The following is a 19,623-nucleotide window of genomic DNA, read 5'->3' as shown; positions in this document are numbered from 1 at the left end:
AATCTGTAACTGATCCTGGGTGCTTACCTCAGACTTCTTAGTTATTATCATCTATAATCTACGGACAATTGATTTGTGGAAATTGTTTAAGATATTTTTTCTCCATTCTGAGCATAAATTCTTTTTTCTGTATGTATGCCCAGTTGATCTAGCACCATTTATTTAGAGCACCATTTATTCCCCCACTGCACTGACTTTGCATCTTTGATGTAAATCAGGTAATGCCATACATGTGAATTGGCCTCTGGACTATTTTGTTCCCTTGGTTCATTTGTTATGCACTGACATGGTTTGGATCTGTGTCCCCACCAAACCTCATGCCAAACTGTAGTCCTCAGTGTTGAAGGTGGGGCCTGGTAGGAGGTGGTTTGATCATGCAGGTGGAGTTTTTATGAATAGTTTAGAACTATCCCCTTGGTGCTCTTCTTGTGATAGTGTTTGAGTTCTCATGAGATCTGGTTATTTAAAACTGTGCAGCACATCTCGCCTCACTCTCTCTTGCTCTTGCTCTCCCAATGTGAGATGCCCCACTCCCCCTTTGCCTTCTGCCATGATTGAGAGCTTTCTGGGAGCTTCCCAGAAGCAGAAGCCACTATGCTTCTTGTACAGCCTGCAGAACTGTGAGCCAATTAAACCTATTTATATTTTTATTTTTTTACCTAGACTCAGGTATTTCTTCATAGCAGTGTGAGAATGGACTGAGAAATGCATTAACATGACACTCTCTTAAGAACTCTATCTTATTAGATAACCAATAATGTAGTTCTCCAGTTTGTAGATTGCCTTTGTATTTTTAAGCACTTTGCATTTGTACGTGCATTTTAAAAATCTTGTCAATTTGCACAAAAATATCTCTTGAAATGTGCATAGGGTTGCATTGAAATTGTAGGTCCATGGGGAGAATTACTCTCTTTATAATAATGCATCTTTTTAGGAATGTTACATATTTCATTTAGTTCTTCTTAAATTTCTTTCATAATATTTTACAGTTGCTTGAAAAGATGTCTTGTATGCCATTCATCACATTTATTTCTGGTGATTTTAATGTTATTTAAATGGTATAATTTATATATAATTTTCTAATTGTGGCTATAATACAGAACTTTAATAAAGTTTTAAATAGACCACGCTTTTAAAATTCTACTTCAAAAACGTTTTGAATTTTCATCTACTTCCTGTTTTAGCTGCATTCTACAAAATTGGATGTGCCATATTTTATTAGCACTTAATTCATAATATTTTGTATTTTTTTTTACCATGATTTCTTTCTTTACTCATGAGCATTTAGAATATTCTGCTGATTTTCTGTATTTAGTTATCTAATTATCTTCTTGGAGTTGATTTTTGTCTTAATTCTACAGTGTCAAGAATATATAATACATGATTTCCCCCCTTAACATGTATTAGTTTTGTTTTATGGCTCAGGAGATAGTCTATTTTGGTAAATGTACCGTGTGTACCTAATAATAATATGTATTTTATCATTTTTGTTTATACATTTTATATGGATGTTTTTGTGTGTAAGAATTGTCAATGAAAAATTATGGAAACTGGCTGATCAGATATATATATAGAAATATAGATACTTATATAGATAGATATTGCTAAATGTTTTATTCATATTTCTCAAACTTCTTTGTTCTTACTGTTTTTTTTTTGGGGGGGGGTCTGAGTTTTCATTTCATTGCTGAAGAAGCATAATCTCCAGATCGTCATTTAGTCCTGTTGTCTGGTAGCCTTTAATTTTTTGAATATTGTGGACCTTTGATCTAGACAGTGTTGGGTTTTAGATTGATCTCTTTCCACTTTGCCATTATTTCTAGGGCAGAGACCTTTAAAGATCTCACCTGAAAGCCTGGAGTGTTTATAATGTTCCTTCTTTCTTATTTTTTGTACACAATGTATGATTCCATTTATATAAAGCATAAAAATCTATAAAACTAACCTATGCTATTAGGCATCAGATGGTGGTTACTGCTACAACAGGAGAGGCTGTTACTGTAAGTAGGCACAAAGGGGACCAGCTTTGACCTCTAACATTTGTCCCTTTCGCACTATGAGACTGCTAACGTATCTACTTAGTTCCAAATCTCTTAGTGCCCACTTTCTACTTGATTTTTTTTCTGCCCCAATCTCAACACGTAGGCAAATTAGGCATCAGAAAATGCCTTCAGTGGGAACTGCCTGTGGAATGTTGTGCTTATATCTCTGTGGTTTCCTTTTCTCTGGGATCTTGGTCTCACAAACCCAAGCAGCCTTCATAGCACCATCACCCATATTGTTTCTCCAGTCCAGGAAGACAGCTGTAAACTCTGAGCTACTGTTGGCTGTTTACTCTGCAAGCCCTGTGTTGCAAACTGGCAGATATATGGGGGTGAAGAACATGGGAGAGAAGATGCAACGAAATACAGGACTCATCTTAATGCATTTCTCTTTTCTCAGGGATCTTAGATTCTCAAGTCCTGGTTGCCTTTGTTGTCTTTCTGATGCTGTTTGATTTTTTTTTACCTTTTTTTTTTTGGCCATCAGGGAACATATTAATCTGATTTTAGTTTAGTGTAGAGTGTCTAGACAGAGCCAGAAGCAGAAGTGTCTGGAGAATAGCTCCTCTGTTTTACTTTCCTATTCCTTATCAATGATACTACCAACAATTTAGGCATACAGACCTCATGCTTAACTCTTTCCTCTTTCTTGTTTTTTTTTTTTTTTTTTTTTTTTGTGGTTTTTTTTTTTTTTTTTTTTCCATTTCAATAGGTTTTGAGGGGAACACATGGTGTTTGGTTACATGAATAAGTTCTTTAGTGGCTATTTCTGAGATTTTGATGCACCCATCATCTCAGCAGTGTTTGCTATACCCAATGTGTAGTCTTTTATCCCTCACCCCCCTCCCGCCCTTTCCCCTAAGTCCTCAAAGTCCATTGTATTATTCTTATGCCTTTGCTTCCTCATACCTCAGCTCCCACTTACGGGTGAAAACATATAATGTTTGGTTTTCCATTCCTGAGTTACTTCACTTACAATAATGGTCTCCAATCCCATTCAGGTTGCTGTGAATGTCATTATTTCATTCCTTTTTATGGCTGAGTAGTATTCCATGGTATGTATATATATACACACACACAGACACCACAATTTCTTTATCCACTTGTTGATTGATGGGCATTTGGACTGGTTCTATATTTTTGAAATTGTGAATTGTGCTGTTATAAACATGCATGTGCAAATATCTTTTTTGGTATATGACTTCTTTTCCTCTGGGTAGATACCCAGAAGTGGGATTGCTGGACTAAATGGTAGATCTACCTTTAGTTCTTTAAGGAATCTTCACCTTTCCTCTTTCTTTTAACCCCATATTTTTTTAATTGACAAATTCTTTAAATTCTGTCTTCAAAATTTCTCTTCCATGTCTTTACCCTTTGCATACATACTGCAATCACTCTACATTATCAGTTGATTTAACGTGAAGACTATAATTTTTACTGTATTTAAGTATGTTTTATTTGACAAAATAAGTTGTATGTATTTACTGAGTATAACATGTTGTTTTGAAATACATATACATTGTGGAATGGCTAAATTGAAATAATGAACAAATGCATTTCTTCACATATCGTTTTTATGGTGAGAACATGTAAAATATGTTCTCTTAGCAACTTTTCAGAATACGATACACTAATTATAGTCACCATGTTGTATAATAGATCTCTTGAACTCGTTCCTCCTACTTAACTGAAATGTCGTATCTTTTGACCAAAATCTCCCCAACACCCTATACCCAATAGTATAGCATTTTTAAGTTATCCCACTGTCCCACTACTTCTTATATACTTTGTATGAGAAAAGTTGTATTAAAGGGCTGTTCTAATTTCATCTCTAAATCACTTATTACCTTCTAAATCTCTTCCCTGCCCCCCATTCTTTGTCTCTTCCATCTCCCACAATGCCTGATGAATGTGGTACAAGCTTCACAATATTTATTTATAACAATCTGGCTCAAAACTACTTTTCCTACATTATTTTTAAAAACATTACTTTGTACTAATTTTATAAAAATAGAAATATGCCTCACTTCCTATGGACGATAGCTCACATATTCTTACCTCCATAATTATGCTCATAACTTTCATTTCCATCTTAATGCTTTTTCTCCCTTTCCTTTCTGTAACCTGGTAAATTTTATAAAGTCTACATCTAATGCTATCCCATCCATGAATATTGTGTGGAGTTCCCCAAACAGAGGGAATTTCTCTCTTCTGTGAAACCCTACTGCACTTTGTTTATGCTCCTTAAATAGCACACATTTCATTCTGCCTTGCTTTGTCATGATCTTTGAGTGTATCAGCATCTCCTAGAGTATATTCCTTTCAGGGTGGGGTCTTTAGCTTCTTTTCTATTGCTCTACAGCACTTGGCAAGTGCCTGGCATAGGGAAGGCCTCTTCATTAGAATAAAATAGAATTCTAATACACACCAAATGCAGAATATTACATGAGTCCTTGTGTGATTATAAATGTGTTTGAAAGAGGCATATTTGTGAAAAAGTTCCCTGTTAAACCACTATTTCTATTTTAGAAATATGAATTCCTAAGACAGTTACAAGTTTGAATAAAAAGGAAAATGTGAATATATTGGTCAATATACAAGCACCATACTTTCCCCTAAAAAAAAATCTGTGTTCTGGTACTTTTACAGAAAATCATTCATTTTATCACGTGAGCCATGTCTTATTATGTATTTTTTTGTCTTTGAGTCGAATATCCAGGTAGGGCATATTTGAAATATGCAACACAATTTAATTAAATATGGTTACCAAAGACATGCAAATCCTGTAATGTCAACTTCATAACAGAAATTTCTTCATTCCAATGAAGATTATGTGAAGAGATTTTAGTGCTGCACAATTCAGGTGTAATTTTACACGACTGTGAATTAGATCTGAGGGTGTGTGTGTGAAAATCACTACTTACAAGGAGTATTCAGGAACAGCATCCTTGAAGGCGGGAAGTTCACGCACATATTCATTATAAAACCATTTAACTTTGAAATGCAAGTTCATATAATCCGTGCTCTTGCATAACCGCTGATTTTCATGTTCTATAACAGATAAAATCAAATATTTAATAAAGTTTGGTTTGCCAACAATGTTACTATGTTCCAATCTATTTTTATTAATAGAATTTCTAAAAGGAAGAAAATAGTATATTAGATGTAAAGGTATAATGAATTGCTAAAAGCAGACCTAAAATTTTACAAAATGAAGAAATAATTATAAGTCCCACATAGAATAGGTCAAGCAACAATGTGAAATAACTTCAATGTTCTAATCCATCTTACTAAAAAATGTGAAAAGTCTGATGTAGTTACAGAGTAATAACATACTAAAATTTCTCTATTTATCTGCACATTTTCATATTTTCACTGCTTTTAGCTTGATGCAAAGTGACAGAGAGAATTAAAATTATAAGCATGCATAAAACATGAGTCAGGAGCTATAATCATTGATTAATTAATATTAGAGATATAAGGTGAGTAGATCACATTTCTGGCCTAGTTATTTACCCCCTAAAGCATTAAAATAGTTGAAAAGGAGAGAATATATCTCTAACTTATGAGGCACATGATTTCTTCTTCATTCTGTAGGTTTACCTAAAATTATCTTGCACCCTTTGGCTTTTCTGATACATTTTTACCACGATTTCCTACTATGTGGCATTTTTTTTCTCTCTTGCTCAAAAAATATAGCTTAACACAGTTGTTAAGCTATTGTGACCTGGACATACAGTACTGAGGAATGGAGACAAATAATGTTACTGAGCATGTTTATCTATGCCATTTTTCCCTCCTTAATAATATTTGGCCAATTTTCGCTACAACTATAAACACAATGAAACCCAAAATATACCTAGCTATATCCAGGTTGAATGTGCCCTCTGAGAAATTGTGCTTGAGGTCTGTGAGTCTCCTAAGGACTTCAGTTTATAGCAGAAACATCCTACACTTTACATTCTAAGCTAAATTCTTAAAACACTATCTGAAGCAATTAGATTGTTATAAACAAATTAAAGGCATCCCTGCTTTTCAAAACCTGATATGAGGGACTGAAATCCCAATAGTGATCATAAGAGAGAACTCAACCCCAGGTCAACATTTTCAAATTATCTAAACAAGGATTAATTCAAGACAAGTTGTAGAGCAGACAGAGAGAGTGAGAGAGAGAGAGAGAGAGAGAAGGAGAGAAGGAGAGAGGAGACAGGTAGGGAGGGAGGGAGGGGAATATAAAGACATGTACTCACATAGAAACAAGAGTAATAAACTAATACTTCTAGGCCAAACTCCCAAACAAAATCTTAGTCAAGATGATATTTAGCTTTAGCTCCCTCCAAATTCATTTCACTCTTTTCACCATTCAGTATAAGCTCTCCCCTAACCTCTCTCTTCAGATGTCTAGTATCCCTGTGCTCTTTAAGAGAAAACATTTACTTGATAAACTCAGGTACAAATTTAACACAACACTACCCTGAAACCCAGACCAATGGAGACCTTTTCTTTGGGACTGATGAATTTAGAAGGTTCAACTTATCACAAATGTAGACTCATCATTAAATAGTTCTTGGGCTCCTCTATCACTTGGGATCTTACACTTGGCGCTGGCACAGAACAGGCCAGAATACTAAGCATTTCCTCTTGTGAGTAACACCACCTGCTCTTATGATTAATGTCCTCTAAGACCCAGAGAAACATTTTGGACCATTTTTCCTCCTGTGTCCTAGAAACAAAAGGTGACAGTGTCCAAATGCTACCAAGGTTTGTAGGTTGTACCACTGCTGACAACAGGAAGATACTGCTTCAGAGTGTGGGGAGAAATTTGTGCTCTGGAAGCACTTAGGTAAGAGAAGGGGCAAACTAATTAACTTGCCAAATTCTTCCTTTGGATAGCAGAAATGCAGTAGATTATTGCATAATCAAGCATCATTAACAAGCAGCCACTGCTTACTTTCCTTTGGTTCCACTGTATGCATCTGAAGATAATCATAAATCTCTGCAGTACCATTAATTTAAAAAGGTGCACATAATGGTCAAGAACTATGTTAAATATTAAATAATTCATATGATGTTTAAATTTGTGTATGTAAATTTCTATGTTAATATACATGAAGCCTGATACTTCTTTGCCAACTAGATGGCCAATTAATGTTAAAATTGTCAATAGTTTTATTTTATTTTTAAAATCTAGATACAAGAGGCTTACCTAAATTTTAACTGTATTCAAATGATTTACCATAGAAATTTATATCTAATATTTATAATTTGTATTGTGTTTTCATTTAAATAAATATTTTGAGTACTTTAGAAAAAAGTTTCTGAAAACTATATATAAACTGTATCTGAGAACACAGATAGAAATCATTTTGTTTTAATTTTTGTATTTGAAAGTTTAAATTGAACCTTTGTATAAATTGTAGACTTAAACGTATATTTTGAATACAGCAACCTTTTATTTTTTAATCCTTTAAATATTAACAAGGTGTGTAAACTATGATTTGGTAGAAAAAGAAAATACATAGGTAGAATTTAGAAAAAGTAAAGGCTGAAAAGAAAAAAGAGAGAAAACATTTCAAAGTGAAGGTGTGCTTTAATTTTAAAAAGAGAAAATAGTGAAAACAAGCAGATATCATGTGACTTAGGAAAGGTATTGTTTGGCACCACATTAAGCCAAATGTAAAATATTTGAAAATTTTTATTATAAGAACAAATTAGTGATTTTGCTAAAATAAAGGTGAGAAAGTGTATTTTCTGAAAAAAATATACTGATTTATGCATACATTTACTTAAAAACAAAAATATTACCAATCTAAGCATAACACTCAAATATGCATATTGATAATTACATTTTAACTTTTGTATTTTTCCAGCTTTTAGCATCTTAAAATGTAACTGCTATTACATACAATTTTTATCATGTTGATATGAAGGGTTTTTTTTTAGGTAGGAAGTTAGGATATGTTTTATTGAACAGTTTATTAGTTAGATTTATAAAATATAACTATTTAGGTCTATGGTATGTGGACCTTCATCGATGCTCTTGCATCTGCAAATGTTAGGAAGGAGCCTGAATTAATGGTTATTTTTTCCAAGAGTATTTGCACATGAACAGATGCTAAAGAAAAAGGCAACTCAGTTTCATTAACTACCAAAAAATGTTTACTGGGTGTGTATCTTGCTCTAGGTTGCATGTAAGGCATTGGAAATACAAATATGGACACATTGATCTGAAGTGGATGGAGCTTAGGGAGGAAAGGGTGATATGTTCACTTTCAATTCAATACAATATGGCAAGTGCCATGATTTTCGACAGGTACAGGATGTTGTGGTCTCTTGGAGCAGATGAATTTAGCTCTCTGCTTTGTGCTTTAAGTGAACAAGTTAATAATGAAATGATCTGCTGATAGTGGTATTTAGTGGGAGAGAGGAATTTATGTCAAAAGAAACATTACATAAAACAAGACATTTTTTCTTACTTAAATGGGATACTATTTAAGACGTGTGCATGTCTGTGAAATTATGTAACTATGTTTCCAATGACAACCCTGAGCTTTTTCCTTTGTCTCTACTCATGTTTTTAAATATTTTGGCGGTAAGTTTGAGTGAATGTTGAATTTATGCTGTGCCATTAAAAAAAAAAAAAAAAAAAAAAAAAGGTTTCCCAGTCCCTGTCCCTTGCAATGCAGTAGGCTCTATACTTTGGAAAGCAGGTAAAAGCCAGCAGTAGGCCGCATTCTGGTCAGTTTTTCAGACAAGACCTTCAGTTTATTTGCTTAACCCATCAGTACTTCAATTCTCCATAACCGTAGAAGTTGTTTCTTCCTCCTTATTTGACTGCTCTGCTCAGAACTTACAGATCTCCTCCAATTCATCCTTCTGGACTCTGCAAACTCCCTACATTCCTACAGTCTCTTCATTCCTGTTGTTCCCACAAAAGAAACACGTCTGTCTACTTTATTGCAGCCACACATAGGCAGACCACTTCTTCTCTTCACAAGTCTCCCTGTTGAGGATGGATATGGGAAAGGAGATAGGAAAGATACCTTAATCTTTCTAAAGAATTAAAACTGGTTTTATTCTTATCTAGAGACTACTCATTCTAGTTCCTAAGAGTGTACCTGCTATGATACTCTAAGTATCAGGGTCTTACCAGCCTCTTTGCTGGGAAAATATATTAGAAAAATTACTGATCATTTCCTCCTTACAAAGTTGCTTCTAAACCCACGGGAATTAATCTTTATCCCTTTTTGCTGTTTCTCTCATGCACTATCAGCTGATATTTATTGTTCTCCGTGGACAGAAACAGGGGAGATCAGTATCTGTTTGCCCATTCTGCCAGTTCAACAAAAGAGTAATTGGGTTCTTTCATTATGCACTTCAACTGATATGATAAAAGATTTTCAATATATTGAGTTAATTGGTGATATAGGTCAATCTCGAGGACAGTACAAACAAAAATGAAAAGAAATGATATGATTCTATATAATGAGATCTACCTGTGATGTTTGCCCCAAGTGGCAAATACTAAATATAAGATTTTGTTTGTTTGTTTGTTTGTTTGCAGTGACTTGTAATACAGAAATCATCAAGAACCCCAGTATTTGTGGCAAGTTTAACTAACTGGTTATCAGACTACGTCCTTTTCCTCTCAGGCACACAACCAGACTACATTTTCCAGATTTCCTTGCTGTATGATTGAATCTGGGGCTCTGCTACATCACAACAAGATTTTCCAAGCTTAAGACCCACTTATTAATTACCTTCCATAGTGCTCTGCTTTCTAATTTCCTTCCTCTTTCTTCTTGTATACATACATGTAGATGTATATATACCCATATACATTGAGGCTGTCTCCTTGCCTTGTTGGAACTGTATCAGTGTAACTCTAGCTGACTCCACTGTGAATTGATGCACCACTGTACAGAAAACCAGTTAATCAAATTTGTTAAGTTCATGTCGAGATAAAAGTATATAGGCTTTGAATGGGGAGTAATCATAGAAGTCAACTACATAGGCTTTGTGGATAGTCTAATAAATATTTTACCTTCCTGTCATCCTTGTTTCATATTCGTGGTCTCTCAGTTACATTCTGGGTAGTTAATGACTCTTAAATGATTCTATAAAAAGTGAGCTGTTGTTGTTCCGAAATCCAAGTGCCTGTTTTTCTTATGTGTTCATACATTACTTCCATAATGGGTAATCACATATCATACAAGAGATATTTAAAATAAACTATAATTATATCCTAACTAATGCCCACCAAATAATCAATGTAAGATATCGTCATATCAAATTCAAAAATATACTTCAAATTACCTTAATTTCTACTCGAATTATCTTCTGCTTTGTGGTAGACTGCGTTGACAAAATGGCATCAATCTCATATGATGTGAATGACTCTCAGAATTTATTTAGCCATCAATCCTCCTACATTTTTAATTTTGGCAACAAAGATTTCACTAGCTCATTACATTTACAAAATAAAACATTTAATTAGTTTTCCAAGCTGCAGTATAATTTTGTACAAAATTTAATCTTTGAATTTCAATGAGAAATATGAATATTTTACTACCAGAATAAAAATGGTTCATTAAAACTGTACAAGGAAAAAGCTTGGCAATTTGGAAGAATGTGACTGTTTTCCTTTAAATGGTGCTTACCAGCACTCACTTGAAAATAATATATTTTCTTCAGAAAGTGTTTATTCATGGGTTTTATTCTGTGTAATGCAGAAATGTACAATTATGTTTTGGTTTACACAATAGGAATGGTATATTCTTGACCCATTCTCATGCCAAAGGAAAATTTGCTGCTATCATCGGAGTGTCATTTTTCAGTCCTTAGTTTGTGACATCATTTTATTGCATAAACACTGCTTTACCCTACAGTGTGTAACATATAATTTCATTAAGACTATTTTAATCATCCTTCCCCATGCCTGCTCTAGCTCTAATAGGTGGTAATATGAACGGTCTGGAAACAACATGAAATAAAAAACTTGTATGCATGATGTTTTACTAGCTATTGTGTGCTCACAAACAAAAAATTTTATCACCAAAAAACTTTGGTTCTAAACTATGACAGACTATTATAGATACAAAAAACACATAGGCATTTCCAAGGTAATTATAACTTCCTATTAACAATATTTAGATGGGATCATGGGTTCTTTTTTATATGCTAAGAATGGTAAACCATGTAATTAGAAGTTAAAAAATTAAAGTAGGATGAGTTACCATTTTCCATTTTAGAGAAGGTTTATAAAGATCTTATAATGTTGGGAGATCTTTGGAGGCAAGAAATAATCAAAATCCTAGCTGCCAAAAGTAAGCTATAGTGTTAACAAGGTCAAAGGTTAGAGTAATACAAATGAAAAAAATAAATGACTATACATAATATGTCAGAAAAAATCATCTAGACCAATGTGAATTCTCTAGAGAGGAAAATAGGCAAAATGGAAAGATTAGTCACAATTGTAAATTATGGTAATCAAATTTCTTTTCTCTCTGTCTTTTTTTTTTTTTTTTTTTTTAAGATGGAGTCTTGCTCTGTTGTCCAGGCTGGAGTACAGCGGTACAATCTCAGCTCATGGCAACTTCCACCTCTTGAGTTCAAGCAATTATCCTACCTCAGCCTACCAAGTAATTGAGATTACAGGTGAGTGTCACCACACCTGGCTAACTTTTGTATTTCTAGTAGAGATAGTGTTTCATCATGTTGGCCAGACTGGTCCCAAACTCCTGACCTCAAGTAATCCACCCGCCTTAGCCTCCCAAAGTGCTGGGATTACAGGTGTGAGCCACTGTGCCCGGTCATTATGATAATAAACTTTCTTAAGAATCAATGACTTTGGAGGAACAAATATAGTCAATTTTTGTAAGGTAACAAAAGAGATATAGAAGTTTCTTTCATGACACATTTCTGCTATCAAATCTTAGCAAAATACCAGGAAAAAAAGCAAAGAAAATTAATGAAATATTGCCTTACTTTATGACCACTGAAACTCATGCCAGAGGAAGTTTTATTCTTGAGAGGAGTAGCAGTTGGTAGTTTTGCTCATAGTTACAAACAATTCCTCAGCAGAAACCCGGAATGAATCCAGGATCCCTGGGTTTGTTAAACCAGGAGTGATGTGAGGTTGGATATACCTCATAGATACACTCTCTGATTGATCTACTTAGAATTCTGGCTGAGATCTATGAAGTATGTTCTGATTGGACATTCCTTGTAGATATACTCTATGATTGACCTACTTGAATTCTGGCTTATATCTAGTTCTGGTCTGGATCTAAAGCCATGCTGGTATGTTTAGAGGAAGAGTCACTCCATGATACGACTTAGAAGAATGCTGCATGACTTGTCCAAGCCATAGACCTGAAAAATTAGGAAGCAGTATAAAGGTAGATCCACGTAATCTGATGTTGGAAATAGAGATGGATAGTTATAAAGAAAAAGAATGGACTGGAAAGGGAAAAGGTATTTGTAAAAAAGAGACAGCCAGCAGGCTGGATCATGATAAAAGATAGGCATCCAAAGAAGCTCTTGGCATTAACTGACAAATCATTGACCAAGTGTATTTAAAAAAATGTTTCACTTACTTTGCATATTGACCTGTAATCCTAGAAATAAATACAGTACAAAGTATATCTGTGAGAATTAGAACTGAGGACTAAAATGTGGATTTCATTCCTTTATACAACATATATTTATTGACTATTCTACTATGAAGCAGGTACTATTTTCATTTTCTTTCTTTTTTTTTTGAGACGAAGTCTCGCTCTGTTGCCTTGACTGGAGTGCAGTGGCATGATCTTGGCTCACTGCAGCCTCTACCTCCCAGGGGTTCAAGCAATTCTCCTGCCTCAGCCTCTGAAGCAGCTAGGATTACAAGCGCCCACCACCACGCCCAGATATTTTGTGTGTGTGTGTGTGTGTGTGTGTGTGTGTGTGTTTTAATAGAGACGGGGTTTCACCATGTTGGCCAGGCTGGTCTCGAACTCCTAACCTCAGGTGATCTGCCCACCTCAGCCTCCCAAAATGCTGGGGATACGGGTATGAGCCACCATGCCTGGCCATCAGGTAGTATTTTCTATACAGGAAATACAGTAAAGAAAAAGACACCATGTCCCTGCCATCATGGAGCTTATAATATAGTGAGAAATGGCAGATAATAAATGACATTCAATATAATGTGAAGTATAATGTGAGGTATGTGTTCTGGAAAGAAAAAAATATATATATATGGGAGGAAAGGGAGGAAGTGGACCTAGAGTCCCATTTTTGATAGGGCGCTCACGGAAGGTGGTTCATGAGATGACAAGAGAGCAGAACTGAATGAAGTCAAAAAGCAAACCACAGAGCTGTCTTCTGGAAGAGCATTCCTGGTGGAGAATACAGACAGTGAAGTGGCCCTCAAGCAAAAAAAGTGTGCTTGACAAGCTCAAAGAGATGCAAGGAGGCCAGTGTGACTGAAGCAAAGTGAGTTCGGGGAGTGTTGAGATCTGGGTTCAGAGAGAAAACTGGACTAGGTCACATAGGATCTTGTAACCCATGACTGAGACATTTTCCTCTAAGAGTTATGGAATAAAACTGCATGATTTTGGTCTAATTTACATTTATAAAACATAACTTTGATTGCTATCTGGTGAATAGAAGACAGGGATGAGAAAGTGGAGGCAAAAGGATATGCAGAAGGCTACTGCAGTCGAACAAGCGACTTGGACACTTGGGTGGTAGCAGTGATGACTGTGGTAGAAGTGGTGAGGCATGAAGTCTAATCTTGGTTCTGTGTCTTTCCACTACATAGCCTTACCTCTCATCTCTTTCCTTCCTAAATAACCTGAGACTAAAAATGGTAACTTATTGAAATTTTGTATCCCTGCACAACCTTGTTGCTTAGAACCATAAATGGATGAATAGTTGAATAGATAAATGGATAAAAGAATGTAAAGACTGCATGCAGTTTCTTTGCCATTTCCCTTTCTTCATTTTCTTCTGGATCTTACTGGGAATGGAGTGGATCATCAATCAGACTAATCAACATTGGACTTGGCCTACAACTTGCTGGTTTATAGCTTCCAATGGGGAAAAGTCACTGCTGCATCTTACTCATTTTTTTTTTTTTTTCTGTATTAAAATAAAAGGCCCTGAATGTGTCTTTTGTTGCTAAGAATTGTTGATAAAACAAAAACAATTTCATCCATAATAGTTCAAAATAACTACTCATAAATAATCAGTTTCAAGTATGTCTCAGAATCTTATAACTTTTATTACAAAATCATTACTTATAATTTTTTATTGAAAGACTCAAATCTTTGTGGATTTTACCTCTTGAAATGTATGGTACATTTTCTCATTACTTATTGAAATGTAACCTGTAATTGAGATCTTTTTGTGGCGTGGTGGGGGGAAATTGAATTCTATCAATTATTTACAGCATACAAAAACAAACAGTAGGAATTTCTCTTTTTGGTAGATTTCAAAAAAGCTATTTTTTCGTTAGCTTTTCTGAGTTTGCCTTCACTTCCTTATTATTTACCAAGGAGATGGACCCAACCGATAGGTCATGAAGATAAAGTGAAAACATGTTCACTTAGTTTATATTTTGACAGGAATTAAAACATCCTAAATATTTGATTAATTTAAAATTTATTATTGGTGGGAATAGTTATTTACTTACTTTATTGATAATATATTTCTTTAGTAAGTCTAAATTTCCTTTCCCTGTATGCCTATTTTAGTTCTGACATGTTCAATTTCAGCTCATGGTTTTAAAATAACATCTGGATAGGAGTTCCTAATGTATCGTGTCTTAGTTTTACACTGAAAACGCATAAATGGACACAGAAAATCATGAATACTTACACGCTCACTAAAAAGTAAAACAGATCAATAACCATGGCTAGAACCTAGGGGAAATTTTCAAAACAACTGGATCTATAAAACTGCAATACAATGACCCCCTCAGACGTGTTCGAGCACCTAAGATCATGTCTCACATTACAATCCTGACTCTTGCTGTTCATCTCTTCCTCACCTCCAGTTGCTTGCCAGGTATGAATGAGAAAACTGTGTAGCTAATCATCAGCTAACTAGATGCTGTTTTTTTGTTTTGTTTTGTTTTGTTTTTCAGGGAAGCCAGAGTTCTGATTCATAATCCTTCCCAACCCTGCAACAAATAATTCAATGTATGAAAGGTATGGAAGACCACTTCCAGAAGATAACTAGCCAGGAAGTGTGTGAGCGTGCATATGTGTGTGTATGTACTGTGTGTGTGTATCTGTGTGTATGTTCTGTGAATATGTGTGTTTCTGTTAGTAAAAGGCATGGAAAAAGGTGAGAGGGAGGCAAAGAAATGCCAGTGGCATTTTGCATTGTAGGGAGAGTGTTTCTCACAATTAAAATAACCTTAATATCCTACGCAAGGGCAAAGATAGAAAATAAATAATGTGAAGAAAACAGGGCCAGGTGTGGTGGCTCACACCATAATCCCAGCACTTTGGGAGGCTGAGGTAGACAGGGCGAAATCCCATGTCTACTAAAACTGCAAAAATTAGCTGGGCATGGTGGTGTGCACCTGTAATCCCAGCTACTCGGGAGGCTGAGGCAGGAGAATCGCTTGAACCTGGGAGGCGGAGGTTGCAGTGAGCTGTGATCCCACCACTGCACTCCAGCCTGGTGACAAAGTGAAATTCCGTCTCAAAAAAAAAAAAAAGAAAATAGGCTAATTCTCATGAAAAGAAATTAAAAACAAAGAAAAATTGCATCATCTAGATTATTTAGAGCAGGAGTTCACAAACTTTAGTCTGAGCTTGTTAAAATGCAGATTCCTGACTCCTACTCTCAGAGATTCGGTAAGTCTGGAATAAGCATTCAGGTGAATATAAGAATTCAGATGAATATAATGCAGGTGACCTGGGTGGCATATGTTGATTGACACTGTCACCAAGGTTAAGACAGATCTCTGAAAAACCAGCTGAAGAGCAGAAGACAAATTTAATTTAAAAGTGGGAAAAGTGGTAAGATGATGTCTTATTTTCTATGAAATAGGAAAACAAAGTTACAAGAAGGAAAGATACTTACAGAATAAGATTACAAAATATGACAGAGTTGCAGCTCTAGTATTCACTATACTAGAAAATTAATATTCACTGTAAAATTTAAATTGGATAATGTTAAAAACTACCTAAATGTTTAGAGTGCTTCTGACAAATAGTTACATTTTCTTAATATTCAAATGATTTTTATAAATTAATAATAATTAATAAACTAGTTCATTAAAAAGAGGATAAGAAATTCCCATTTACAATGGCCTTTAGACATGTGAAAATGTATAACTATGCTCATATTTAAAGAAATGACAATTTAATGAGATATTTGTCAGACTGACAAATAGTAAAATATATACTGCTTTTCTCATTAGGGAAAAATTGGTAATATATATCAAAATTTTTAATGAGCAAGAGACTTTAAGATGGGTCAACTAGAGGTACCTGGCACTTGCCTCCTCCACACAGAGGGACCTAAACACCAAGTAGGTAACCATCTGTGGAATACAGCGTCTGGGAGAGAACAGTGGAATTCAGCAGAGAAGAGACAGAGAACCTCTGAGCGAGGAAGGAGAGAGAAGTGAAGTAGCTGGCCCCTCAGGATCAGCTCAGAGCCAGAAGGAACTTCCCATCGTGGGAAAAAGGTGAACAAAAGATCCCCAGTGGTTTAAATTCCCACTGCCTGCTCCTACAGTCCTAACACAGGAGAACCCTTTGGCTCTCACAGGCCCTGAGACTGGAATAGGAGCTGCTGCGAGTTCACTTGATGGCATTAATTCAAAGAAGGAGTTCATGCTGGGTCCTGTAACCCCTCCAAGACCCAAACAGCAGCAATATTGTGCTGTATTTAGAGCCCAGCCCTCACTAGACTACACTGTGCCCTGAGAGCTAAAAGCTCCTCCATCTACACCACTGAAGCTCTGCTGACATCCCCCTATGTCCTTCCTGAGGAGGACTGCAGTATCATGACACTAGCTGGACCCAGCAGTGCAGCTGAGTTTCCACTACTCTAGCCCATGCAGTGCCTTATACCCCAGGGAACACGTGGTACAGCACACCAGAGAGGCTGCCACAAGAAAAACTGAGCCAAAGTGTACATTCCCCAGGGCTTGAGAGCCACCTGCCTAGGGCCACTGCCATGGAGAGCAACCCTGCCCCCAGCAGGAGCAATACTGCCACACACCTGCAAGTGCCTTCAAGGGCCTTGGTTATCGGCCCGTCCACATGCCATCCTGGGACCTGAAGACAGACTTGTCCTGCATATCACCACCACTGCCGATACCCACACAGGTCAACTGGAGGCCTGGGGATTGGTCCATGCTGCCTGCCACTGCTGGCATCCCCATGTACCATCGGGGACAGGACAGGGCTGCTCTACCCACCACAGATGCAGCAACTCTTCATGTCCTCTGGATTCTAAGGATTGATGTGTCCTGCCTGCCACCACTGGTGCTTGCACACACCACGCAGCGACCCAAAGACAGGCCCATCCCTGCCCCATAAACCACCCAAAACCTAAGCAGCTGCAGCATTATGCTATTTTGAGAGCCCAGCCTCACCAGACTATATTGTGCCCTGAAAGCCACTGCTGCTGCAACCAGTACCTGCATGTATCATCCTGGACCCTGGGGACTGATCTGCCCCACCTGTCCACTGCAGGTATACACACACACACACCTTCTAAGACCCTGATCAGCTCACCCTGACCCCCACTACTGTGGCATGTGCAGGTCATCCAGGAGCATTAGGAAAGGCCAATTCTTTTCTTGCAGTCTGCATCCAAGTGTGTTTCTCAGGGGCCAGGGACTGGCCTGCCCAGTCCTGCACTGCCACTACTGGCTCCAGCATGAACCATTCATGGGCCTGAGGGTTGACCACCACCGCTACTGCCACTGCCAATGTTATGCATACTGACACCACCACCACTGGCACCTGAGGACCAGCATGCCTAGCATCCCATCCCCAGCAATGCATTGCCATAGCCTCCACTAATAACTGCAGCTTAAACGACAGAGGAACTCCAATACGTTAATGACACTGATTACAGCCAACCGAATGATACAGAGAACACACTACTGTGCCCTGCCAGAAACAAAGCCAAAGCATCCTACCCAACCAACACTATAGTTACATAGGTTTTGCGAGCCAAACCCTCATGAGAATACATTGTACCCTGAGACCTTAAAGCTGCTGCATCTACGGATCCCTGAAGCCCTGCTGACATCCCCCTCTGCTGCTAATCTGATTTCCTTACATGTGACTATAGGAAAAAGCCTTTCCATATAAAAGCTAATTCATAAAATCAGAAAAAGTGATTGTTACATCAGATGTGCAAATAGTAAATGCAAGAACCGAAGAAATAAGAGAAAGCAAGAAAATATGACACCTGCAAAACAACACAATAATTCTCTAGTAACAGATTTCATAGAAAAGGAAAATATGAAATACTTAAAATTTAATTTAAAATGATAATATTAAAAAAATACAACGCAAGAGAACACAGATAACAATACGAATGAACTAGAAAAACAATTCATAATCTGAATAGGAAATTCAACAAAGAGATAAATATCATTATAAAGAAAAGATCATGGAACTAAATATTTAATGAATGAAAAAACATGATTGAGAACTTCAACAATAGATATGGTCAAGCAGAACAACAAACTTAACCTGAAGACAGGTCTTTTGAGATAACCCAGTCACACAAAATTAAAAAAAAAAAAAAGAGTAAAAAATGAATTAACAAAGCCTATGTAACACAAGAAACATTATAAAGTGACAAAACATTCAAAACTTCAGTGTCCCAGAGGGTGAGGAGAAAGCCAATGGAATAAAAAATATATATATTTTTAAATATAATTTCGCTTAAATAATAAAGAAATAATAAAGACCACAGCAGAGCTAAATGAAGACTTCTCAAGTCTTACAATAAATGTGGACATTCAAATACAGGAAGCTCACAGATCTTCCAACAGATTCAATTCAAAAGTTTCCTCCAAGAAATGTTATCATCAAACTGCCAAAAGTCAAATACAAGGAAATAATTCTACAAACAGTAAGGAAAAAGTCAACTCACATATAAGGGAGCTTCCATTAAAACCAACAGTGGCTTCTCAGTGGAAAGCTTTCAGGCCTGGAGAGAATAGGATGAAATACCCCAAGTGCGAAAAAAAAATGAGCAAACAACAACAGCAAAAACTGCCAATGAAGAATACTATACCCAACAAAGTTACTATTCAAAACTGAAATGCAAGTAAATTCTTTCCCAAACAAAAACAGAAGGAATTCATCACCACTACACAGAACCTACAAGAAATGCTTAAGGAATCCCTCCATTTGGAAGTGCAAAGATGGTATCTACAATAATGAAAACAAAAAACCTATAAAATTTACTAGTTGAGTGTAAACAGAAAAAAAAAAATTAAAAGGAACCCAACATTATCACTATGAAAACCCACCAAATTGTAAAGGCAAACAATAAAAGATGGATACAGAAAAATGGATATATGAAACAATCAGAAAACAATTAA

The 19,623-nt window shown here is 36.2% G+C and overlaps 1 protein-coding gene across 1 annotated transcript in view; it reads right to left on the bottom strand.

The window, feature by feature from the left end:
* The window catches only part of UNC13C (unc-13 homolog C), a 624,577-nt gene that overhangs the window by 134,825 nt on the left and 470,129 nt on the right, over nt 1-19,623 (bottom strand). Inside the window, exon 19 of the mRNA XM_008016541.3 lies at nt 4,967-5,093. Coding sequence (XP_008014732.3) covers nt 4,967-5,093 — 127 coding nt within the window. The remainder of the gene's footprint in view (nt 1-4,966; nt 5,094-19,623) is intronic.

Source organism: Chlorocebus sabaeus, chromosome 26 (genome assembly GCF_047675955.1).
Source record: "Chlorocebus sabaeus isolate Y175 chromosome 26, mChlSab1.0.hap1, whole genome shotgun sequence".
Lineage (NCBI taxonomy): Eukaryota > Metazoa > Chordata > Mammalia > Primates > Cercopithecidae > Chlorocebus > Chlorocebus sabaeus.
The sequence above is the reverse complement of the archived record's forward strand: the minus strand, read 5'-3'. Positions and strand labels throughout refer to the sequence as shown.